The 27,453-nt window shown below is 38.2% G+C and overlaps 1 protein-coding gene across 1 annotated transcript in view; it reads right to left on the reverse strand.

The window, feature by feature from the left end:
* Positions 1 to 27,453, reverse strand: part of eys (eyes shut homolog) — a 209,067-nt gene that overhangs the window by 96,987 nt on the left and 84,627 nt on the right. Inside the window, exons 21-26 of the mRNA XM_058795808.1 lie at positions 23,734 to 23,830; positions 21,698 to 21,805; positions 17,550 to 17,695; positions 12,607 to 12,778; positions 10,967 to 11,045; positions 3,704 to 3,903 (exon numbers count right to left, since the gene is read on the reverse strand). Coding sequence (XP_058651791.1) covers positions 3,704 to 3,903; positions 10,967 to 11,045; positions 12,607 to 12,778; positions 17,550 to 17,695; positions 21,698 to 21,805; positions 23,734 to 23,830 — 802 coding nt within the window. The remainder of the gene's footprint in view (positions 1 to 3,703; positions 3,904 to 10,966; positions 11,046 to 12,606; positions 12,779 to 17,549; positions 17,696 to 21,697; positions 21,806 to 23,733; positions 23,831 to 27,453) is intronic.

Consider the following 27,453-nt stretch of genomic DNA (forward strand, 5'->3'; position numbering starts at 1 on the left):
CTGTTTCTCATCTTTCTCTTGAAAATATCCCATAGATTCCATTTGGGCTTCAGGTCAGGCATGTTGGCCGGCCAATCAAGCACAGTAATATCATGATCAGCAAACCACTTGGAAGTGGTTTTGGCACTGTGGGCAAGTGCTAAAATCCTGCTGGAAAAGGAAATCAGCATCTCCAGAAAGCTTGTCAGCAGATGGAAGCATAAAGTGCTCCAAAATCCCCTGGTAGACGGCTGCATTGACTTTGGACTTAATAAAACACAATGGACCAATACCAGCAGACGTCACGGCACCTCAAATCATCACTGACTTAGTAAACTTCCCACTGAACTTCAAGCAGCTTGGATTCTGTGCCTCTCCAGTCTTCCTCCAGACTCCAGACCTTGATTTCCAACTGAAATGAAAATGTACTTTTATCTGAAAAGAGGACTTTGGACCAAAGAGCAACAGTCCAGTTCTTTTTCTCTTTAGCCCAGGTAAGATGCTTCTGATGCTGTTTCTGTTTCAGAAGTGACTTGGTAGCCCTTTTCCTGAAGACGTCTGAGCGTGGTGACTTTTGATGCACTGACTCCAGCTTCAGTCTACTCCTTGTGAAGCTCTCCCAAGTGTTTGAATCGGCTTTGCTTGACAGTATTCTCGGTAACACTTTACAATAAGGTGTCATTTGTTAACATTAGTTAATGTATTAACTAACATGAACAAACAATGAACAATGCATGTATTACACTATTTATTAATCTTTGTTAATGTTAGTTAATGAAAATACAGTTGTTCATTGATTATTCATGTTAGTTCACAGTGCATTAACTAATGTTAACAAACACAACTTATGATTTTAATAATGCATTAGTAAATGCTGAAATTAACATTAACTAAGATTAATAAATGCTGTAGAAGTATTGTTCATTCTTAGTTCATGTTTACTAATGTTGTTAACTAATGTTAACTAACGAACCTTATTGTAAAGTGTTACCGTATTCTCAAGCTTGCGGTTATCCCTGTTGCTTGTGCACCTTTTCCTATCCAATTTCTTCCTTCCAGTCAACTTTGCATTTAAAATGCTTTGATACAGCACTTGGTGAACAGTCACCCCTTTCAGGAATGACCTTCTCTGACTTACCCTCTTTGTGTAGGGTGCCAATAGCCGGGTTTCTATCCAAAGTTGCGAATTTAACATATACACAAAACTGGAATATCTCATAAAACATTTGCAAACAAGCACCGTTTCCATCCAACGAGTCAAAGAGAACAAAATCGTCAATTCCTGATAAACCTGCACTATAAATCACTAAAAATCACTAAAAAGTAAATCACTAAAAAGTAGGAGAATATAATAATTTTCATATATAATAAATTATTTGCGCCTCAGAGTGAGCAGACGAAACACAATGCATGCGGTCATTGCTTTCAGAGATGGATGCTGCTGTTTGGGAACGCAGTCGTGTAAGACATTTCTGGGAGGCAATTAGAGAAATACTTTGACAACAGACTTTGCTCGGGCATTTGATAATAACCATGACAACATTTCAGATGCTGTGGAATGACTTCAGTCTGCTGGTTAGTCAGGTTTTGCCGTCCCATTGCGCAAAGTCACATTACTTTTTTGATGCGCTTGGAGGAATTTATTCGCAAAATGCATTTCCATCTCCCATTCTTCGCATCAACCCCTTTTCCCACAAGTCAAAAATCACCTCAAGCGAGTGTAAAAAAGTTTTTGCGAATTAAGCGAATTAAATTTTTATTCAAAATTTGCCGTTTCCATCACTTGTTTCTCATGCGATACTTCAAAATGCGCATTAAAATAGGGTGATGGAAACCCAGCTAATGATTTTCTTCTGGACCATTGCCAAGTCAGCAGTCTTCCCTTTTATTGAGGTTTCAAAGAACAAGAGATACCCTGAATTTATACTGTAGGGATGATCATTTAATGAAACTAAAATGTAAATATTCTAATATTTTGAGATACTGAATTTTGGACTTTCATGAGCTGTAAGCTCTAATCATCAAAATGAAAACAAAAAAAAAACTTTTTACTTTACATGTAATGAATCTAGAATATATGAAAGTTTCACTTCCAAAAAAATGAACTTTTTCACAATATTCTAATTTTTTGAGATATACCTGTATATAACAATCAGCTTATGCCAAATGAGAGGCATTTTTTTTTCTTTATGTGGCAGCTTTAATGGCTTTCATATCAGCATATCGGCCCTCAATCTGTTCTGAATCTTTAACATTATGCAAAACGACGGAGGCTGATTTAAAATTGATTGAGCTCCAATTTTTTGGTCTTTAAAATGTGTGCTTTTGTCCATTACCAAATGAGACAGGCTTTAATAAAATCGGCCTGCGAGTCATCAGTCTGCAAGTGATTTCAAATGAGAGTAAACACAAAGTGGGACGGGGGCGTTTGTTTTCCATTTGAGAAAATCAATCCAATGAGGCCTCATTTGGACAGACAATGCTTTCTCATTCCACAGCTGTCTGTCTGTCCGTGCATCTGTCCACCTGACACGATGAGAATTGCAAATAGCATTATCACCCGGGCTAATCAGAGACTCTGGACAGGGGGCTTATTCACATTAGAATATTGTCTTAGGAGGAAGAGATAATGAGATATGTTATGTGTTGGATGGGCCCTTTTATGCAGAATGTGCAATGCACCAAAACACAATGTTAGCCCTTTAGTTCAGTGATAATGTTGTAGCAGCTGCTGCATAATCATCCACTCTGGCAGACCTTTAGAAAGAACCAAGAGAAACTGTGGAAATGTGTCTGGATCAGTGTATGGCAGTTGTAACTAATTACAAGTTATATATTTTAAAATAAAGTAGGTAAATGTAAGTTTGTTTAGCCTGTTTTTACTTGTTAGTGGTGTTTTGTTTGTGAACAAATTAGTGGTTTTGAATGAATTTAACAACAAATTATTTCCAGTCTGATTTTTTTATAGTTACTGAGGGTTTCTGCAGGTTTGATTAAGGTCCATTTAAGTCAAGTCAAGTCAAGTCACCTTTATATATATATAGTGCTTTATATAATACAGATTGTGTCAAAACAGCTTTAAAACGTTAAGCAGGAAAATAGTGTGTTAATAATGTAAGAGGACAATAACAAGCAGTCAATTTTTCAGTTAAAGTCAGTTCATTGTTGATTCAAAGTTGTCATCGTCTAGCTCAGTTCAGTTCTCTGCAAATAGTGTCTGTACAATCAAGCTGACGATATTGCCAGAAATTTAGTGTCCCCAACTAAGCAAGCCAAAGGCGACAGTGGCAAAGAACCAAACTCTATCGGTGCCAAAACTCCATTTAAGACTTAAAAACTTAATTGTCCCCTACAAGACTTCATTTTACATTTGCGCCTCAAGTATTATGATTTAAGAATATTTAGATATTTGTATTGGAAAACAAAAATACTGAGGATTCATTTTTTGGAATGTATGCGATTTTTAATGCCATGACTTTAATACTTTCTGCACTGATTTGAGACTTTTAAGGCCTTAATTTACCATTTACAGAAAGCATCGTAAGCATAAGTGGATCAAAGAAACCATTACCACCAATAGTCTCTGCAATCAAATGCTTTTTCAATGCAGCCCTGGATAGGAAATGCTTTCCACAAGACCCAAGAAATTAGGATGAGAACTAGAACAAAACTGTTAAACATCATACACAAAAACATCAGAAGTTCCATAGAGTATTGTTTTTACCTGCATGTGAAGTTGGCCCCTGGTCCATCCACACATGTCCCTCCATTGAAACACAGGGAGAAATTAAGAGACGTCTGCAGACACACATTCTGGTCAATCTCACAGTTCTTCCCAGTGAAACCTTCTGCGCATATGCAGGCGTATTTGTCCTGAAGATCTACACATGAGCCTCCATTAAGACAAGGATGAGTCTCACACTCCTAACATAAAAAAATAGAAACAAGGGAAATTGCAATTAACTTTGCAAAACAATATTATATTAATATCTAGGTCATGATACCATAATATTTGTGATATTTCAAAAAAAAAATTTGCATAATGAATACATGCACTGTATGCACAGTATATCACAAGATATAGGGTATGTGAACATTAAAACAATTTATTTTTTCCATTCTTAAATGGATGTCAGGTTTAGTACCAAAATTAACCAAAATCCCATATACTAATGATTTCTTTACACACAACCAATATTTCAAGGACTGGTAGCCAAATGTTTACTATAATTTTTTACTGAATCACTTTTACTGCCTGATCATACCATTTTCCAAGGGCACTTATTCAGTTTTTACTGCATGCGTACAGCTAAATTTAATTACATTTCTGTGATTTAAAGATGTTTATATAAAAAGATATATGGTACATTAGTGGAGTTGATACTGTAAGTGAGTATACAAACAGAATGGCAGATATCGTCCTATAGTCATTACGGGAGCAAACAGCAGCTAATGATTTATTCCAAACAAGCCTCTGAAGTCCTCCAAACAGCCAAGTGTTTTGTCTCAGGGGTACATTTAAGGCCGTGCTAGGTATTAAATCAATTAGGGATAGAAGCATTTTAATCAGACACTTGTGTTTAGATGATCCTGTGGTTGTTATTCAGAAGAATAATCCCCACCATCTAAACCATGCAGGAATTATATAGTACATATGTATAATATTCTGCTGGAGAATCTGAGTTTTTAAACTGGAGTATTCCTGTTGTGGGAATTATGAACAGCATAATATGGACACTGCAATAACTTTGCGCATAACATACACATACAATCTTTTCTCAAAAAGCAAACAAACTTGCCATAGCATTGATAGAACTGCATAATATAATAACATGATTACTGCGAGTTAAATTACAGTCTTTCGCCTTTCAGTTCTCCATTTCCATCTCTTCTCAGGAGATTATGGTGCTCCATTTCCCTTTTTAAGCATTATAAAAATCTAACCTAACCCGACAATATGTCTGACCTTTCCATCCTATCATCTTTGTTGTCATTGGAAGTTTAGAATATGAATCTAGGCCAGATATCATATTTCAGGAGGTCAGGTAGAATAAAGCTTACTCTCTTTCTCAGTCTCCTATGAAGTGCTTTTTGATTTCAAAGTAGTGATATTTCTAGCCAATTCACCTTCATTGTTGCAACAGCCACCACTAGGGAAAAAATTATTAGGGGATCTTCAAAATGAATAACACTCATCTACAACTGGACATTGGACTAACACATTTTGTCATACTACTACAACTTTACAACTCAAAACTGATTTACAGTACCGCTGCTCCCTATACGCAGAGTACACAGTTTGCGTAGGGCACCAACTCCAGGGGGCACCATCCCAGTTGCTCAAAAAGAAAAAAAAGATCGCTCACACCTCATGTTTGCGGCTGAATGCAAATGATCATAATTGATGGATGACTATGCCCGTGAAAAGACATCAGCAACCCAGCACCAAGAGAAGGAAAATAAGATGAAAACGAAGCCCGTGCGTCACTTTCAGGTAGGCTACATTCAAAATCCTGTGAAACTTTTCTGGGTGGTTGAGATCAATAACGTGTTTTAATGTAATAACTGTAATAATTTCACCACCACCAAAGCGTCTAATATTCTCTCAGCGTTTCCATGTTGACTTACAAAAGTTAGCCATGGTTTTAACACGAATAAAAATAAAAAAATAAAAATTCATGGTTCTTGTAGCCATGGGAACCGCAAATTAACCATGGTTTTGTTACTTCAAATAATAATATACAAAGAAGAATTAAGATAATATTTTTGTGGTTATAAAAACAAACCTAAGCCAACAACAGCCTTTAAAATGACTTAAAATGCATTATATAACAACAATGAGGCAACCCTGCTGAAAAAAAAAAGAACTTTTAACCATTAAAAAACATTCTGTAGTGTGTTTTGGGACATATTCCGTTAGGATTTAGAAGGTGACCAATTACCATAACCTGTAAAACCATTACAAATTATTTTGTGATGGTGTCCATTGCTTTTTATCAACATTACATGTTATTACAAATGCCCGCAAAGGGAGCCAAAGGCCTGGTAATTGCTGCTGTTACACTTACAGGATGATCAAGTCCTTGTCTAATAGGCTATTGACCCAACATTTGATTCAAATATCCGCTTAATCTCTAATTTTTGGCCACCTTTTTGCTATAGATCAGTGGTTCCCAACCACGCTCCTGGAGGCCCCCCAACACTGCACATTTTGCATCTCTCCTTTGACTGACACACCCATTTCAGGTCTTGGAGTCTCTACTAATGAGCTGATGATCTGAATCAGGTGTGTTTGATTAAGGAGACATGGAAAACATTTGGGGTAATTTTTGAAAAACTTTTGAAGTTTTAGGGGGGCCTCCTGGATCGTGATTGGGAACCACCGGAAAAAGATGACATATAGATGAATTGTAATTGTAAATAATAAAATTTAATTACTATTTATTTATTTACTTTTATATTTTATTAAAGTTCTATTTTGACCCCTATAGTAGGTATTTTTGTTTACTTCCATAATATTTGAGGGAGGGGGCACAACAATACAATCCTGCTTAGGGTACCCATTTGGCCAGCAGCGGCCCTGCTGATTTATGATTGATATCTGGTTTCTCATACTAAGATTTAGCTCAATTATGCTCTGATTAAGAGAAAACGGTATGAAAACAGAAATCAAATATGTTTTGCTTTTATAGGGCAGTATAGAGCGAAAGTGAAGACGTAATAGAATCTTTATTTATCACCACAGGTCCAGTTGAACTTGATTCTGTGATTTTTATATGTCCCCTTAGAATGCAGCTATGAACTTGAACAGCCCCCCTGCTGCAACCTAGGAATAAGTGCCTTGCTCAAGGACACAATGGTGATGGCTTATGGATTGCTCCTCACACTATACCAGCAACCTTTCAGCTGAACCAGTTTGAAAACTGAACCATTTACCAGACTTGACATTACAACCACTAGACCAGACCAGATCAGACCACTCAAAGCCGAAAATTCCATTAACAACCAAAGTTATGTGAATTTATTTAGGTTTGTCAACTGATTAAACACACACGTTTGTTTTTATGAAAAGTGGGGACATCCCATAGGCTTAATGGTTTTTATACTGTACAAAGGGAAGTCGTGGCCTAATGGTTAGAGAGTCGGACTCGTAATCCAAAAGGTTGCGAGTTTGAGTCTCGGGCCGGCAGGAATTGTAGGTGGGGGGAGTGAATGTCCAGCGCTCTCTCCACCCTCAATACCACGACTGAGGTGCCCTTGAGCAAGGCACCGAACCCCCAACTGCTCCCCGGGTGCCGCAGCATAAATGGCTGCCCACTGCTCCGGGTGTGTGTTCACAGTGTGTGTGTGTTCACTGCTGTGTGTGTGCACGTTGGATGGGTTAAATGCAGAGCACAAATTCCGAGTATGGGTCACCATACTTGGCCGTATGTCACTTCACTCACTCACTCACTCACTCACTCAAACTGTATGTGCTATTGCCCTACACCAGGCTGTGCATTTGTTGAATGAGCACTGTGCTACGTCCGAACTGATTGCACTATGTATAATCACTTTCTTTTCTTAAATGTTTTAAATCCCTTTTTAGATTTTCAAAAAACTCAAATACTATATTCTAATCCTGTCCCTTATAGAAAACATCCTCCATTTAAAAAAAAAAAAAAAGCTTTCTACTTTCACAACAAAATGCCTACCTCAATGCAATACTGCATTTCTGTAATTCACTTAGCTTTACATCAGTAGTACATAGAATCTTGAAGTACAATTTGTCATAGCATTGAATTAAAGGCATAGTTCACCCCAAAATGAAAATTGTCACCATTTTCCAACCTTCAAGCTGTTCCAAAAATGAATTTCTTTCTTCTGCTGAATACAAATGATATTTTGAAGAGTGTGAGTAACCAAACAGTTGATGGCCCCCATTGACTTACATATTTTTCAACATTCTTTTATGTTCAATAGAAGAAAGAAACGAACAACTTGAGGGTGAGTAACTTAATGACAGAATTGTAATTTTTGGGTGAAATGCTTTAACTACTGTACGTATATTCACCATCACTGTGTTAAAAGTTGATTTTGTAAAGAGCTTTGATACGTTCTGCAATGTGGCTCAACAGACACTGTATTTTTTCCCTCCTCTATGATACAGAGAAATGACAATAAACCAACTTGTTTTGACAAGGACCTCCAGCTGGGTTTAAGCCTGCACACGCCACCAATGGCAGCATAACCTATCTGCTCCATTTGATTGTTATTGTTACTGAAAGTTTAACACAAATCATCCCATTTTTAGGAAAAAAGACACAGACAGCCACTAGTGGCAGTGCTGGATGTCAAATAGTTGAAAATCCTGTCAATAGCGGGTCTAGTGATACTCAGCTCTTACCAATGAAAAGTATGTGTCAGAGCTCTTGTTCACTGACTCCGGTTTGTACTTGTGTGATGCTGTAGCCTGTCCTAACAGCTTTACATGATAGTTCCCTGTCTCCACAATGAAATATGGCGGCCACGTCTCAGAGACTCACTGTCACTGTTAAACCTTGAACTTTGATTTCATTACAGCCTGGGGTCTCTTTGGACAGAAACGGCCTTCTCTATCTGACATAATGTGCATATTCATTTTGATTTATGATTCTGTAAATGAATGCACCATGTTTCTAGTCTCAAAACAGTTTGTATTTCTGCATACCTGCATTCTGTTTATTGAATTTCATATGCTAAATAACATTCAGTTGAAGATTTTGAACTAGATTTACATTTCCTTAAGGAAATACCAGTGCTGGCAAGGCAGGGAGAGAGTAGTGTGTAAGCTTTTAAGTTTTGTCATTGTTATGACACTCACGTTTCCGTCCACTGTGTATGAGAATCTACATATGAGACACTGCCTTCGCAGTGTAAGGCAGCTATATAGAAGATGCAATAAAAACGGCACTCAAAATTCACTATGCAAATGCATGTAAGACAGCCAATGGGAATTCAATTGGCGTCATCGTTGTTGGTTGCATAATGGGCTCTTTTCACATTTTAAGGGTTCTCAGAAGTCATCATAGATGAGTAAACTTCTATACTGGTGAATGAAAACTACAACAAATATTTTGCACTCCAACAGTGAAAGACAAATCCATGATAGCATTTCTATGACTTTCCAAAAGAGGAAAAAATATTCAGAGATTGATATGTTGATGTTGGTCAGAAGAGAGAAAGACGTGAAATATGTTGTCACTCCGTTATCCATTGTATTGAGAAACACTTACGCAGCAGCGCTAAATAGTTTTTAAAAATTTGATACCAAGGTAAAAAAAAAAAAAAAGTGTTACAAATGTACTTAATTACAAAAAAGATCATATATATATATATATAAAAACTTTGCTAGATTTACATGTGTAAGGTCTGTTTTGGGTTCTGTTTCATGTTCTTGTTTTCTTGTCTTTTATTTTGTAGTTTGATTCATGCTGTTAGTGTCATGCTTCCCTTGCCCTCTTGCATTCATGCTATTGGTTCCTCTGTTCATTGTGTCATGTTCTGATTGGTTGTCCAGGTCATGTGTCTTGTTTCCCATTGGTTTGTTCATGTCATGTGACCCTTCTTTGTTTGCTATAAGTAGCCCATTTGGTTCCGTTGTCTCCTTCCGTGTATTGATGTTGTAATCTGCTGTTGGTGAGTTGAATCTGTTCATGCCTGGCCAGATTCCCTCCACTGGCCCATATCAATCATGGCCTCCTAATAATCCCCATTCACTTGATTGGCTCTATGACTCTCTCTCCTCTCAACCTGATCTCACAGAATTCCGTGTAATAACCACGGACTCTTAACCCCCGTATCTGTGGTGGCATCACGGAATCGCCGAAAATTCCGTGATGGGCTCACAGAAGTGATACCAATGTAAGTCAGTGACAGGCATCAGCCGTGAAGCACGCACGGTTCAACACTTTAAATAGGAAACCCTTAGCATCAATATGCCGATGCGATACTGGGAATTTTATCGTCATAATTAAATTATATATTGGGTAACAACATTGCCATTATACTGCTTGTTTATGGACAGTTTTTGCAATAAATACCTGTGACAGCACTTATATTTGCCTGTGTGTGTTTTATATGGTTCAGAAGTGGGTAGGTTTAGGGTAGGGGTGGGGTTAGGTACTCCAGTGAAAGTAGAAATTTATATACAAAATATAACTGCATCGGAGTCACTCTTTTTACATGGTCCGATGCAGCGCTGGTGTTGAACCAGTGGATCCGTGCGTGGACCACGGCTGATGCCTGTCACTGACTTACATTGGTATCACTTCTGTGAGCCCATCATGGAATTTTCGGCGATTCCGTGATGCCACCACAGATTCGGAGGTTAATTAAGTCCGTGAACATTACACGGAATTTAGTGAGAACAGGCTGCTCCTCTCCACCTGTAGCTGGTGTGTGGTGAGCGCACTGGCGCCGTTGTCCTGTGGCTGCCGTCACATCATCCAAGTGGATGCTGCACACCGGTGGTGGTTGAGGAGAGACCCCCCCTACATGATTGTAAAGCGCTTTGGGTGTACAGCAATACACAATAAAGCGCTATACAAATGCATCATTCATTCATTTATGCCTAGTCAAGTCCGTCTTTGTTTGGATTACACTTTGTTTAATAAACTGCACTTGGGTTCTCACTACGCTCGCCTTCAGTGGACTGAATCTTTACAACATGTCATCACAGGTTCATGAATGCTGAACACTGACAATGATTTAAAAAAAGTATTCTTAAATTTCTTTACTAATTATTATTATTAATCTTTAATTTGTTCATTTAAAAAAATATTATTTTTGTACTTTAAAGATACTACATACAGTATAAAAATAAATTATATATTTAGAATGGAATAATAATTTAAATACATACATACATACACAGACACACATGCACGCATACAACAATAATAACTCACGCTCTGATAACTTACAAGATGTACTGACAACCTGAGAGGCTCAAAAAGAACATGCTTACATTAATGTTGATCTCACATCTGTGACCGGTCCATCCAACCTCACACTGACAGCTGTATGCATCCATTTCATCCAGGCAACTGCAATGACAAAAGAGATTGTTTATGTGCCCTGACATGTGCAAATTCCGCATTCATTATTTATGATTTATGAGAGATGATTTTACATGTCAATGAAGCTGCAACCTCAACCACATTTACCTGCGCAGTGATTTCTGACAGAGGCTTTACAGTACAGTATATAAACACGCCAGAACAGCAGGACTAATAAAACAACAAGCTTGTATAAATGATTTTCATAAGTGAGGGTCCTGTAAATAATATAGTCAATTCAAATAAATGTTAGAAAGTCATGTTGTACATGCCACTGCAACTCTGGCACTGCTGCTGTCTTGATAAAGTCACATTGATGGTTAATTAATGTGCAAGTGCAACATTTACTAGGCTGTGATTAAACAGCTCATTTCCCGGTTTAACAGCTAATGTCGGGTGACAACCCGTATCTTTTATCCATCCTAAAAACTCATAAGCAATATAATGGGATTATAAAATTTAAAGATGCATCTATTTATAAACCTGAGCATGTTTATCTGCATGAACTGTGTCCCCTTTCATTTCTAGATTTTACAGGGCTCAACAATAAAGACGGCCCAGGGCCAGCGTAAGAGTTTTGACAAGCCAGCATAGACATTTATTGATCACATATGTGTTTTCATGCCTTACAAATGAAAACCTTTGGTTTTGCCTGATGTATTGTGCATTAATACAACTTGATGTACACACTGGCAGACAATAATATAATTGGAATAATTGGAATGAGTTCATGCCCAAAAGAAATGTTTTGAGTATCAAATCAGCATATTAAAATGTTTTCTGAAATCTCATATGACACTAAAGAGGAGTAAGATTGGAATAAAATTAACTGAAAATAAATAACATTTTATAATATGTTCAAATGGAAAATAGTTATTGTCAAATAAACATTGAGGGAAGACAGTTAGTGGTAGTAGTAATAATAATATATCTATAATTAATCAATCAACTGAGATTTATTCTTGATTGTGCTGGAGGCATAAATATGCTTAAATATTTACAAATAATATCAGCATTTTTCTGAAAAAGTATGTTTCACTTAATAGTTTATAGTTGTTAAGTTATAGCTGAATTTCCAGAAATTAGTTATTTACCTGGACAGTAGAAAAAAAAAACTAAATTCTTATTGTTGAGTCCTGTTATATTCCTTATTATTACATTGACAGCATGCAGTCTACATCATATAAACACTTCAAAATGACAGAGCTGAGATGTTTCCCCAAGTACGGTGTAGTAATGTGTTCTACCCAAACTGTGACTATTTAAGGCATTAGCACTTTATATAAAATCAAGTTATTACTGTAACTTGGTTAGATGCTCAAAGTGCAAGAAACAGCTGGTAATGACTAATTATGTTGTGTTTACTGAGTACCAGACTGCCAAACAGCTAATTGAGAGTGAGTTGGCAAGAAGGATTGCAAGCACATTTAGTTTTTTTAAAAGACTCACAGGTACCGTCTCTTTCAGAATGGATGTGATGGCCATTTACAAAGCTCTCAATCACAGAGCTTGAAATACACATCGTTACAGCTCAGCAAGGTTAATGTACCTCCCATGAACACAGGGGTTGGATGAGCACTCATCAATGTTTCTCTCACAGTGATAGCCCATGAAACCTCTGGAGCACGCACACTGGTAACCATTAAGACCATCGATGCACCTCCCGTTGTTTCGGCATGGATTAGATTTGCACTCATCAACGTTCAGCTCGCACCATTTACCTTTAGGAAGAACAAAATCAATACCATATAAATACATTACATTCAGCGTTTAGAAATTCTTGTAAATCAAGGTGATCTCGGATATCAAGGTGAAAAAATTAATAAAAGGTACGTGTATAAGAACAATGTGGTACAGTTTTGCAAAAACCCAAACCAAAAGATGAAAAGCAAGTCTAATTTTCTAAATAAGTAAGTTAATTAGCCTTAAGTTAAGATGAGGCTAACGGTTAATAAAATCTTTAATTAGGTTAAAAAGCACATTTTCAAAGAATGTTCTATCAACCTTTAATATCATCTGTCAGCTATCAGAAATATAGTTGATTATGCCAATCCATAATTCTGAAAGCATTTAAAATTTTATTTGAAATACAAAATTTAACATCTATAACCATTTTGTGAGGCATTCAAGGACCTTGTCGTTGGTAGCAGTGTATTCCACTAACAACAGAAAACATTAAAAGATGAGTATAAGCATAAAAAAAGTGTATAAACAAAATTTGTTTTTGTATTTTAAATATATTATTTGCACAGTTCTCACAGAATAAAAAATATATGATCGTCTGCTCATGGTAAGTCTTATTTCAAATGAATTAATTTGTCATTTTTTTCCTCTTGATTTGTCTCAAATAGTAGTACAAATGGAGGTGTTCAATGGGAGGTATTAGTACTTCAATTTGCGGGATATTTCTAATTTGTGTATTTCTAAATGTGTAGTCACGCTTTTGTGTGTCACTGGGTACAGAGTGCATTATTCTCTAACCTGGATTTATGACCAAGTCGAATGACGTAAAATCCACTACAAAAAGGTTCGGTAACAAACACCCTAATAGGTCATAATTTACCTGGAAAAAAGCTGTAAATTCAATAAGTTGGGAAGAGCCTGTTAAATCCAGAGGCGAGTAAGACTCCGTAGACACCCAGGGACAGGTTGACAAATGACGGAGATAAAAATGAGAGCCAAAGAGCTGCGATACTAAAGAGCACACAGCCATTATTCTTCCTCCCTGTAACTACACAAACAAATGGAAGCATTTCCAAAAGCCCCGAGACATCTAAATAAAGTGCAGAAGCGATCTTTTAAACATTATGAATCATATGCTGATATTACAGGAATGTAAACTTAATTCACGCTTGACTACACAAATAATTCAGTCACTTCGGGTGAAAGCGACGCCATCAGTCGCAGTTCAGGTCATGCTCTGACAATAAATGAAAGCTTTATTTCAATTACTCACTGCTCAATACATAGCCAGTGAGAAAACAAACAACTACCTGTGGTGTTTCTCAATAAAGAAGTTTTCAACCTTTCTTACTCAGCGCCGTTCTTCATGCTGAAGTGTTTTGGTGTGTCTCGAAGGCAACGTGGATAAATAAAAGGAACTAAAACATAACAATGAGGCAGATCATTAACATCCTCTAATTAAAGTGTTTTTCCCAATTGCTCATTCACGGACCGTTGTTAATTCCCTTCATATTGACCTCCTGGTTAAGCCGTAATGAATTTATTTCCCTGCGGATAGTCATCTGCAAACACAACAAAGTGTCAGTGTATCGACTGGGTATGAATTAACTGTAAAAAACTTATTAACCCCAAAACACAAACCGGCTTTTGATATTCAGTCACGGCATGCTGTTTGTAGTCAGCCATCAATCAAGTACTTCATATTTCGCTGCTTCGTACGACACTATCAAGACTGTAGACTATAAGGAAGTGCACACGAGCCTCGCTTCATAGACAATACATTTACACTGTCAGCGCTCCTAATGAGATTATACAAAACCCTCTTAATCGGCATTTCCTTGTCTGATTTGACAAATAATGCGCCGTCCTATCAGACTTTGTAGAATATGAGAAGCCAAGCAGGGGAGAGATTATAAAGCTGTTGGGTTAATCCTAATGTTGGCTTTCTTAAGGGTGCTCACTGTACTCATCTGAGAGGAGAGAGAGAAAAAAACCATAATCTTCTCCTCCACTCCTCAATTACTCCTCTCTGCAGGAACTTCTCAAACCCACAGCGAGTTATCAGATTTTCTATCCAAGAGACCAAAAAAGAGAGAACTAGAGCAACGCAAAGAAAGCCATTGAAGAAAAAAAGGCTGAAAAAGAAAATAAATAAATAAACACTACACAGAAGATAAAATAGGAGAGAAAGAGTAGGAAATCTCTTGCAAGTGCTTTGCAGCTTCAAAGAGCAAGAACCGGCTGAACAATTATCAAAAATCATAACTGCTGAATATTTCCCTTGATATTTTAATTATTGATTAATTTCAATCAATAGAATTTAAATTAAAATACTTGTTTTACCATTTAAAAAAAAAAAACACATCTTTCAGTCATAAAATATTCCAAATAAATAATGTATTATTAAAACATTAAAAAATAAAATAATAAATAAAACATAACTTTATAGTGCCATGTAAAAAAAAACAACTGTACATTTAAACATTTAAAATAAATGGACATGTTTTATTTGTTGAAAAACATTTTGACAGATTTGAATGATGAAAAATGTATTAATATGGCACTCATAGTCCTCTATATGGGGCAACTGCATGTCAGTCTTTATATACGCTATACTAAAAAATGCATCTAAAGCGATATGAATGAAAAACAGCTATCGTGTAGGCTTCTTAGCTTTAGATGCTACATCATCAAATAATATAACAGACAGACATTGTATCAACTTTCTCTGCCTTTTTTCATGCAAAGCTGGCGATCACAGTGAAGGAGACACTTACTAGATCCAAGCAAAATCACAAATAACGTAATTTCATCGAACGAGGCACATAATATGGTGTGCCTGAGCAACACACCATTTCAATTTAAAAATCATTTTGCCGCAGATCAGCCACAGAGACACGTCGGATGGCAGGCTGACGCATATTGCCTTTTGTATCTTTGATTGCGCCTTCTCAAGAAGTTGCGATGCCGTTACATGTCTTATTAGGGCAAATATTTCCTCTGAGCCCCAGTTGGTTGAACCAATCCAGAATATATCCTCCAGCCTGAGCTCTCAGGGGACGCGTCCGATTCCTCAGATGAGCCCAGAGCTGAGAGGAAAGTAATGACTGGTGCAAGGCAGAGAGGGGCCTGATAATAAAAGAGGTTTCTGTGGGAATTAGGGCCTGTGTGTCAGGCTGAGCTCTCCCAGGAGTTTCCGTGCCTCTGAGATTTCCTTCTTTCCCCTCAGCAGGATGAGGATAAATTGATGATACAGTACAAAAGACAAATGAAATTAATCTTCAAGCCGGCTGATGGCGATTGAGATTACGCTTAAAAAAAAAACCCCCAAAAAAAACAGCATTGATAAGTAGGCTAGGAGCGTAATGGCCTTAATTATTAATGGCCTTAAGTATTAATAGGTGTTTGCACGTAACCTGAGGTTCTAGCACACGTGTTTAGATACAACAGATAACGACATGTACAATGTCAAGGTATTGACGTATCTAAAGGATAAAGTCTTGTATGCACAGTATGTAAAAGGTGCAATTGTTTACAAATATTTCCTAATATGTTGATTATTTCATTTATATATATATATAAAAAAAGACAACACAAAGACAGAGACATCACAAATTAAATATAATATTGATGTTGATTTGCTTATATTTCACACTTGTTGAGCTTTTATAATACCATTCAAAAGGTCTGTAAATTTTTATTTCATCAAGGCTGCACTTATTTGATTAAAAGTACAGTAAAATGGGAATACTGTAAAATATTATTACAAATTATAATAACTTTTCTAATTGAATGCATTTTTTATTTTTGTGACGGTAAAGCTGAATTTTCAGCATCATTACTCCAGTCTTCAGTGCCACTTGATCCTTCAGAAATTATTCTAATATGCTGATTTGGTCTCTAAATGCATCCTAGCTGAATACAAGTGTTCAATTTCTTAATTAGAAACACTTGCTGACCTCAAACATTTCAATGGTAGTGTATGTTAATTAAATTAGCACATTTACTGAAAAACAAATTACCTACAAAATAAATGGCCTAACATCTAAATGAAATGATTGTAATCAAGAAAAAAGTAACTGAATCAAACTAAACAAATTAGGTTACACAAACAAGTATAAATTTAAGGGATATATCATGAAGAAATACAGTATCTCCTTAAGGTAACAATTTCAGGTTACAACTATTTACAGTATATAGAGAGTACAAATTTTATTCTTATTAATCCCACCTGGATTTAATTCATAAGTGTATTTGGCATTTAAAAAGTTCTTTATCATTGACAAATAAACAACAGCCAGGATACAGATTTTTTTTCTGAGTACTAAACTTACTCACCTGTCAAGTTCAGTTTAGACCAGTTTTCAGAAGATCTGTCAAGATTGCATGTTTATGAAGTGTTTACATTTTAGATGCTTTCAATATATTGACATTGTACAATTGCAGTGCCTATCCAAACATACACAAATGAAAGAATGCCCACGAATAAGGATGAGATCACCCTGGGGAAAGCGGAAAACAGTGAAAGAAAAAAGACTGAGGAGACGAGGAAGTGCTTGATTAAAATGCAGAGGATGAGGAGGAGGTGTTTAGTTAACTCAAGGTGAATCTGTGTATGTGAGTGTGTGTGTGTGTAGATATTGGTGGGAGTGTGCGATCTAATTAAAGTGGTAAATGTGCTGATGAGCTATTTGTGTGTTCTTTCCACTGAGAATCTGTCAGGCTGGGGAACGCAGCCCGTGTAGACACGATAAGCCCTGGTTTCTCTCATTGATTTTGTGTCTCGGTCTCTGGCCGAGGGGGACGTACCTGAGAAGCCAGTACGGCAGACACATATGAATCCCCCAGGTTTGTTGATGCACACAGAATCATGGAGGCAGGGGGAAGCTTCACATTCGTTTATGTCCAGGTTGCAAAGCGTTCCGAAATATCCGGTGACACAGTTGCACTGGAAACTGAAAATGCACAAAAATAACATTATTAGCCAAATCTTCTTTTTAAAATCCCTGGCTGTGACACAGATGTCTGCCAAACAAAATGGTACCATATCTGCATGAAGTGTTTTTAGGAAAACTGGCAAGACAGGAAAAAGTCTGACTGACAGCAAAAAGATGTGTAGCGTGTCTGTTAATCATGACTTTGGCTGCTGCTATCATCGGACAAAATGACTGACAAGCTGACTTGGTTTCAAATATCCTGTCACCTGTCTAATCTGTGAGGACTTGGCCAGTTCAGTGGTTCTGTGATGGAAAGAATCTCTTGTAGCATATATTCATACTTTAATAGTGTCAGTCCTGTCTTGTGTTTCCCCTCCTCTCGTGCCCATATTTGGTTTGTTCCTGTTCCTGTCATTGAGTTCTTTAGTCTCCAGCCGTGTTTGATTTGTTCCCCACCTGTTACAGTTCTCCTCGTTTGATTTTGTTCCGTTTATAAGCCCTGTGTTTCCCTGTCGTCTTGTCAGCTGTTAATTGTCTTATTGTCTTCTTGGATGTTCCATGTCTCCTGTGTTCCTGCGTTTATAATAAATCCTAGTTTTTGGTTATCCCTCGTCTCCTCGTTTCCCTGGCTCGAGAGCACCCTGACAGAACAGCTGACCTAAACCGTAACCTCTTCCGTTTTCCCCTCGTTTTGGTTTTCCACGTTTTGTCAGTTTTTGGTTGTTCCTGATTTTTGTTTCACCCCCGCGGTGATGGAGGTCGCCACAGAGTTCGTCGCCCTAGCCTGCAGAGATCTCCCCTTCGTGGAGTTCGCCTGGGAGTTCTGCAGGCTCACCGCGGCGATGGCGTGGGAGGATGCCACCATCAACTCACTGTTCTGGATCGGGGCTAATTACCATCGCCCCGTGGACCTCCCAGACACCACAGGACTGAACTGGAGGGAAGGGATCCTCCGGTGTCTGGAGAGAGTCCAGCCCCGATCCAGAACCAACCCGCTGCCGTCCGCGGCCCCCCCTCACCAGCCACCGTTCGCGGCCCACGCAAGCCAGCCGCCGTCCGCGGCTCCCTCTCACCAGCCGCCCGCTTGCGGCTCACGCAAGCCCGCCGCTGTTCGCGGCCCAAGTAAGCCCGCCGCCGTTCGCGGCCCACGAAAGCCTGCTGCCGTCTGCGGCTCAATCTCACAAGCCGCCGTCCGCGGCTCTCCCTAGCCCGCCGTCAGCGGGGAAATTCACACCACCGTTCGCGGCCCATGCAAGCCCGCCGGCAGAGAGTGTGGCAAGCCCGCCGGCAGAGAGTGTGGCAAGCTCGCCGGCAGAGAATATGGCAGGCCCGCCGACAGGGAGTATGGATATCCCACAGGTACCCCTAGGGTTATTGGTGGAGTACGAGGGGATGTTGTGCCCGCCAGTGCCTGCCCCTCGCAAGTGCCCGCCAGTGCCTGCCCCTCGCAAGTGGCCTCCTGTGCCTCCGCTGGTCCCGTCCAGCTCCGCGCTGCCAGAGTGCCCCCCAGTGCCTGCGCCACGAAGGCGCTCCCAAAAGCCCACGCTTCCAGAACGCCCCCCCCAGTGCCTGCGCCACGAAGGCGCCCCCAAGAGTCTCGGCTGGTCCCGTCCAGCACCGCGCTTTCAGAGCGCCCCCCAGTGCCTGCGCTTTCAGAGCGCCCCCCAGTGCCTGCGCCACAAAGGCGCCCCCAAGAGTCTCCGCTGGTCCCGTCCAGCACCGCGCTGCCAGAGCGCCCCCCAGTGCCTGCGCCACAAAGGCGCTCCCAAGAGTCTGCTTCCCCTGAGCCCCAGCCAAAGACCACCTCTAATTTCCCGAGTCCCCTGACCCGCCATGGCCGGCGGACTCCCCTGATGCGCCATGGCATCCCGAGTCCCATGGCCGCCGGACTCCCCTGACCCGCCATGGCATCCCCCCTCCCCGTTGGATGTTGCTAGGCGCGGGACGCGCCTTCCGGGAGGGGGGAGTAATGTCAGTCCTGTATTGTTTCCCCTCCTCTCGTGCCCATATTTGGTTTGGTCCTGTTCCTGTCATTGAGTTCTTTAGTCTCCAGCCGTGTTTGATTTGTTCCCCACCTGTTACAGTTCTCCTCGTTTGATTTTGTTCCGTTTATAAGCCCTGTGTTTCCCTGTCGTCTTGTCAGCTGTTAATTGTCTTTTTGGATGTTCCATGTCTCCTGTGTACCTGCGTTTATAATAAATCCTAGTTTTTGGTTATCCCTCGTCTCCTTGTTTCCCTGGCTCGAGAGCACCCTGACAAATAAGGCATTTTGTGTCCCGCTGTGATTTTTGGCTGGTTTGTTTTGTTCACTTTAGTGTTCTTTTTTTATATTTTCTCTTAATTCTGTATAGTACAGTAAAGAGGTTTTGCCTTGATCTTTTGAAATAAAAGTGTTTAATGCACTATAAAAAAAATAGCTATAAATGTAAGATATTCCCCATTTACTGAAACCTACAGTACTGGCTCTTTTCTAGTAAATGGTTTATTTACTTCTGTAAATAATGACATATACATTTATATATAAACAACACCACATTTTTAACAATTCAAAATAATGTTACAAAAAAACGGAGCCAATGCGTATTCTTTCAAAAGATAGAACTATGTCAAACGAAACCCTCCAAACTAAAATAATAATGTGCAATACCCCTTATGAAGTTTCAATATTTTAACAACACATTCACAAGTTTAGAGTTCTCTGATGTTGATCACATGATATGCAGGTAAAATATGCATCAAAAATGACATGCATGTTTTTTTAGTAAGTATTTTAGCTCTATTGTTTTTATTTCTTTTTTACATAAAAAAAAAAATGGGGTTAGCAAAACCCTGGGTTATACAAACATGCGCTAGATGGATATCTTTGGCCAATATAGTTTATCTTTTCACATTTTATTCTATGACATCAGCATTTTCACGTCAGGTTAAACTCTAAGTTTGATGATAGAAAGAGTCAGAAAGAATGTGAAAAAGCGTCATTAAAAACAATTTGTGTTTTTAGCACAATATACAAAAGGAGAAAAAAAAATTATAGATACACAAAGTATGTTGAGATCCAATGAAACATTTTCTGTAGAACAATGTAAGTGTATTTAAGTGTACAAATCAAGCATAAGTAGAACATTTATAATAAAATGATATATTAGAGATGTATATGTTGCTTGCAAAAAGCTATCCTGCTAGAAAACATGATTATTTTCAATCTTCATCAATAAAAAAAAGAAAAGGTTTTTTGCAGCCAGACATAGTAGTTATGACATCTACCAGCAGGGACAATCTGGATCATGCAAACTAGCCAAACCTTGACCTCCTTGGTCTTGAACAACATCCTGTATGCTGTAGCCTACAAGGAGTATCAAAGTAAACATCTGTAAACTACTATTGTCAGTAAACTACATACAAACACACCGACTTCTGACAGGACAAGGTAAAAGACCTCCGCTGAGAACGATCTCCTCTAAAGCAAGCCCTGCCGTGTCAAAAGTGCACTTGTGTGGAAGAGAATAAGTTGTGAGCAAACGGAAACACCTGAAGTGAAATCCCTCAGACGGAAGCAATTCTGCCAGAACGCTGGGAGCAGATGATCACAGGGGAGCCCGTACATGATAGGAGACAAAATGGAGACAAACCATTTAGGACTCAAATTGGCCTCGGGATTCCACTGCCCATATGTCGGACTGAACCAAGAGCGGCCCTGGGGCGCCCATTAAAGCACAACGAGGAGAAGAAAGATCTAGTAGTGGAAAGCCAATATAGAGGCGTGATGCGAACCTGCTGAAGTATTCTCACTTGTGTTTAGACCAGCAGCTTATATATGTCAAGGATGAAAAAGGACCTTCATTATAAGCTGAAGCACTTTAGACAATAATACCAGCATCTCTCAAACGTGTCTCATTTCTAGACCGTCTAGTAAAAACAAACAGTTCAGAGAGGATACTTGGGCCCCTACATCATAATCAATTTATGGGGGTTGCGGTACAGAGTGGAAAAAGTGCAATTCGGTGTTGCCATGGTACTTACCCGTTCACAAGGTCTTGGCAGGTGCCTCGGTTCTGGCAGGGGTTGGATGCGCACTCATTGATGTCTTCCTCACAGCGTTGGCCCGAGAAACCTGGCTTGCAAAAACAGCTGCACAGAGATGACAAAAGGAGGATCGGTTTACAGTTGTGAAAAAAAACCAACACTTTTTTTTTATCTGGGATCATGCAACCAAAATGTGAGTTTATATCACAAGATCTACAAGACATGACAATAATACATTATTATTTTAATGGTTGTTAATATGATAATAATAATAAACTTAAAATTCAACCTCATATTCAGTTAATTTCAATAAAAGAAACCCTTTATGATTTGAAATTTTTGATATTTTAGCCAATATATTAAGACATACACTACTGTTTAAAAGTTTGGGGTCTGTAATTTTAAATAGTTTTGAAAGAAGTGTTTTATGCCTATCAAGGCTGAACTTGTCAATCTAAAAAATACAGCAATTTTTATTAAAATATTAAAATAACAGTTTTCTATTTTAATATAATTTTAAAATGTAATTTATTTTTGTGATAGTAAAGCGGATTTTTTTAGCAGCCATTACTCCAGTCTCCAGTGTCACATGATTCTTCAGAAATCATTCTAATATTTGGTGCTCAAGAAACATTTGTTATAATCATCAGCATTGAATACAATAAATAAAACAGTTAATATTTTTTGTGAAAACTGATTTTTTACAGGATTATTTGATGAATGGAAAGTTCAAATTTGTTATAGCATTTATTTGAAATAGAAATCTTCTGTAAAATTGTTTTTACTGTCACATTTGATCAATATAATGCATCCTTGCTGAATAAAAGTAATTATTTCTTATTGTGAATCCATGAGCTCAAACCTTTGATGAGAAGTGCATATGATGGGTGCATAAAAATGCACTGCGTAGTAAGACTGACCCAACAAAATGTGAAGATATCACAGAGAAAACTACAGACTGTTCTTCCATAAATAAATAAATGGCTGTCATCTCTACTGTACTAAAACTGGGGTTCCAAAAAACTACAATGGAAAAAACAGACATGTGGGCATACAAGCCAAAAACGGACCTTTTCTGGTAAATGTACAAAGTATTATGTTTGGAAAATACCAAACCTCAACTGTGCTGTAGAGGAAGTAAATGGGCTGCTTTGGGAACTGTAGAACAACAACTGATCTGCAAAAGCAGAAGTCAAGTCAGAATTTGACCTTAATCTAACTAAAATGTGGAGCCAGGATCTGAAATGGTCCATTCCAGCACATGCACAAAATCCAGTTGTACATAAGGAAATAGTTCTTCCTTTAAAATGTAAAGGAATTTAAACTTAATAAAACTTAATTAATCAGGATGTTTTTATTTGGTATTTCTGTAATGAATAAATTAAAATGTATACATATTTTGTAAAAAAACAAACAAAAAAACATTTAAATTATTAATGTATTATTATTATTATTAATGTATTATGATATTATTAAAAACAAGGCAATTTTAGTTTAGTTTAAAATGTGTATTCTAATGATTTATTAAACAAGTAATTTTTTTTTTTTTTTAATTTTTAAGATCAGATATGAGCAAGATAATATTTTATGAGCAATTAAATTAAAATATTTCAGGACAGACTTTTCAACAAATGTTTCTCACTGCATGTTGATATTGTCTTGTGAGTTCTTAAAGGGATAGTTCGCCCAAGAATAACAATTCTGTCACTATGCTGTTTAGACTGTTTGCTCATTCTGTCGGATTTTTGTGGTGTTGTTTGTTCTTTTTAAAACTTGACAGATGTGATCACTGTGAACCATCAATTTATGGAGGAAAAAAGTTACATAACGGCTTCTTTTGTGAAATAAGTTCTAAGCAATAAATAAATTCATAGAGGTTTAAAACGACATTGGAGGTGACTAATTGATGACAAGATTTTCATTTTTGGGTGAACTGTCCCTTTAACACAACACAGTGCCAGATGGCAACATATCTGCTGAAGCACAAACAAACACAACAGAGAACTAAAATTAGAAATAAAAGGCAAAAAGACCTGTAACTGTTGACCCCATCCACACAATGGCCTTGGTTCTGACAAGGTCTTGAGACACAGTCATCGCTATCAATTTCACAGTGAGTTCCCTCAAACCCTGCAAGACAGATGAGATGGTCATGGATCAGTAAGTCTCACTGCTCCCTGAAAGCGTTAGGATCAATGATAACAAAGGCCCTTGGTGAATGCCATCTTAATGGAACTGTGCACCTCCCTATAGCCCATCTCATCTGCCAGGCCTCGCGCTCCTGGCGTCTCCTCCGAGGAATCTAGCGGCTCTAATAATACCTCAGTGCCTCCACAGATTAGGCTGAGGGCTCATGGTGGAAGTGTGGAGAGGATCTCGTTAAGATGGGGGAGACGGAGGAGGTGAAGTTCAGGGGCCTCTTTGCTCATGTTCATTACGAGGATGAAGGGGAGGAGGGGGTGTAATCAGCTCAGGGCTCTTGTTGGGGAAAAGGTCCTGGGAGACGTGAATATTCAGCTTTTGTCGGAGCACTGCCGCTGTAAGCTCATCGTCTGCTCAGCAAGACACTTTGTGCCTGAAAAAATGCTATATACACAGGAATACACTATATACATTTTGGAACAGTTTGATTGTGGATAAATGGAGACAATGCCCTTTCCTATGTGTATTGTGGCTTTTGGGTGTGTCTGGGCCACGGGTAGTGGCTCCTCGTAGGGATGGGGGAATCGTTCCTTCCCCCCCGGAATCTCTTTGAAGCTCAAAGAGAAAGTTGACGACTGTTCTTGTTAGCGTTGGAGAAGATAGCAGAGGTGATAACGTTCTTTGAACCAGAGGTGGACGTTAAGACATGCATCTATAATTTCATCTGTAATTTCGACACAACAAGGGAGGAGGGAAAGTTCACGATGCCTAAAACCTGATCGAACATCTTGATTACATTCAAACGTTACAAAAGTTTAATTTAAAAATAAATATTTTATATTATACTATAGCTATTGTTTTGGTAATTCTTGCAATGGATTTTCGTCATGCTACATTTTCTATTTCACTTGGATTTAAATGAAATTACTAAATTGAGTGAGTTGCAAATTCTAAATGGCAAACATTGTCCTAATGATTTAATGACTCTTCAAAACAACATTTTTATGCATATATAATTATTGCATTTAATTTCATCTTTCACAGACCTTCTAGCTTTTAGCATTCTTGTGAGCTTATTGTCTAATTGGTTTAGTGTTGAGAGCAGATGTTGCGCAACAGTGGAAAGACAAAAGAGAATCCTCCAGCATTGCTTATGTTTTCAGAAACGTAATAAGCTTGATTTCATTCTGAGTCACCACCGAATAAATTTACAGTTCCAGTAAGCACACTTTATTTTCTAACACATGCAGCAGAACATCTACTCTACCTTATCTTTTTGAAGCACACATTAGAGATGACTCATAACAGCAACAATAGAAAGCCAAATGAGTATATGCTCTATCTGCATTTAATGCATGCCATGAATTATTCCCTCAAGTGTTAGAAGTGTCTACAAAAGGTTTGTTAAGGTCAAGTGCAACTAAACAGAATATCATTACCCAGTAATACATTTTTAAAGACATTTGACAGTGAATATTTGATGAAAATTTAAAGAAAGGAGAGTTTTGAGAGCACATACTTTCCTGTAAACTCATCAATACACGATTTCTGACTGGAAGTGTACAAGTTTTTCCAATGATTTCTAGAGTTGGCTGATTTGAACTGGCATCAACCCCCAATCTCATTCCAGATATCATCCTTCCATTAGATTCTAGCAAACACAATTGAGAATTGGGTCTCTGCCACTATGGATGCACAGTACAATATCTGCTGGATTATATACAGCTGGCACCAGCCCATGATGAACTGTCAATCACAGTGTCTCTAGGGACAATTTTTGAGTGTCAACATTAATGCATCTGCAGCAAGAACACACAGTGAGACTGGAGTTTCTTCACTGTCAAAACATAGAGCAAGATACCTGTGGCTTGCACAAATGTTCCATCATTCTTTCCCAGCATCCTCTGTGCTCCCCACAAAGCCGTGCAGGTAATCCCTGGGACAACTCATCCTTCCAAAGTAAATATGAGACTAGTTTGAAATTTAGCCATATCAACACAGCCATGTGTCTTGGTGTTTGAAGTTCACTGTTAGTCTTGAGACATTGAGAAACAAGTAAATCTGAAAACAAATAAAGATCTGCATTAAGAGTATACATGCACACACACACACACACACACACACACACACACACACATATATATTTTTATATAACTATTTCATGTCCAATTTGTCCCACATTGTCATACTGTATGTTTATTTGCATTCAAATGTAATTTTACATTTTATTATTCATTTATTTAAATAATTATTTTTATTTACTATACAACAAACAAATAATAAATAAATTAATTAAAGTTTTACAAGACCAGGAATCGTTGGTCAACGTGTGTTGCACTAAGCACAAACAAGCAAATTCTTTAAAATTTAAACCAGAGTCATTAACTAGCTTGATGAATTTATCAAGGTGAACTACAGTCATTTCTATTATTAACAATCTTTATAAATAACCAAGATTTATGAATGCAGTCTTAAAGCAACAGCATACTGGTAATTAGCCTTGGCCCATGATCATCAATCTGAAAGACATGAGCAAAATAGGGCCAAAGCTAAATATTTATAATAACCAGTGAATGTACACAAAGCAGGACACACAAAGTGAGAGATTCCAGCTCAAAGGCTAATTGTGATGAAACACACACACACAAAATTTATTTATCTGAATCTAATTAAAGGATAAATGTGTTTAACTTAAAGAAACTCTACTTAACCTTCTGCACTGTTCACAGGTCTGAAGCAGGCCCTACGTATCTGGCCTGGGAAAGCAATGACATGTGAGAAAGTTCTTTGTAAGCTGCTATTATATTTTTTCCTTAGCCTATTATTTTGAACTAGCCTAGCAGATGTGTAAACTGAAAACTATTTGAGCTTTATTAAAAGTATTTGCACTGATTTGAGTTGGATATATTTTGTACCTTTGTGCAGTGGCTCTTTTGAGTCTGTATAAACGTCAAGAAACTGAAAAAAATGAAACCGAAATCGAAAAAAGTATCGTTCAGGAACCGGTATCGAAGTCAAGGTATTGGTATCGGAAATTAGGAAACGATACCCAGCCCAACTTGACATGCATTTTTTAAATTAATGTTGAACTTACTTTAACTCTCATAAGTAATCTGTGATTGTTTCAGAGCAGCCCAAGCCATGTCTCATTGTGCTGTGTGAAATAGTGACTGAATGGTGGCTCAAAACACCTGACAAAAGACCAAACTACAGCTTTTGTTTGGATAAAGCTGTTAGATTTTGCTGTATTTGGCTGAGCCAAATACAGCAAAGTTTGGGTGGCTCGCCAATGTACTAGATTTCTCTAATACATAAAATAAGTAAGCTCCCAGACAGCAGAATAGTTTTGGCCCAGATCCAGCCCACTTCTGGCTCGTGTGAAATCCATGCGGGCCAGATGTGGGCCGGATCTGGGCCGACACTGCTTGCTGTCTGGGCTTGACCAAAGTTCTTGTGGGGAGAAAAATTTATTGAAGGTAGCAGTGCAGCAGTTCTTCAGCAGTGATGTTAGCATGTCATCCTTCAAACAATCTTAACACAAGGTACTGTCTGTGAGACCAGACCTTTATACCTGGTAACAAATGTGCTACAAACAGTACAATAACACCCCA

The sequence above is a fragment of the Onychostoma macrolepis genome, chromosome 13, assembly GCF_012432095.1.
Source record: "Onychostoma macrolepis isolate SWU-2019 chromosome 13, ASM1243209v1, whole genome shotgun sequence".
Taxonomy (NCBI): domain Eukaryota; kingdom Metazoa; phylum Chordata; class Actinopteri; order Cypriniformes; family Cyprinidae; genus Onychostoma; species Onychostoma macrolepis.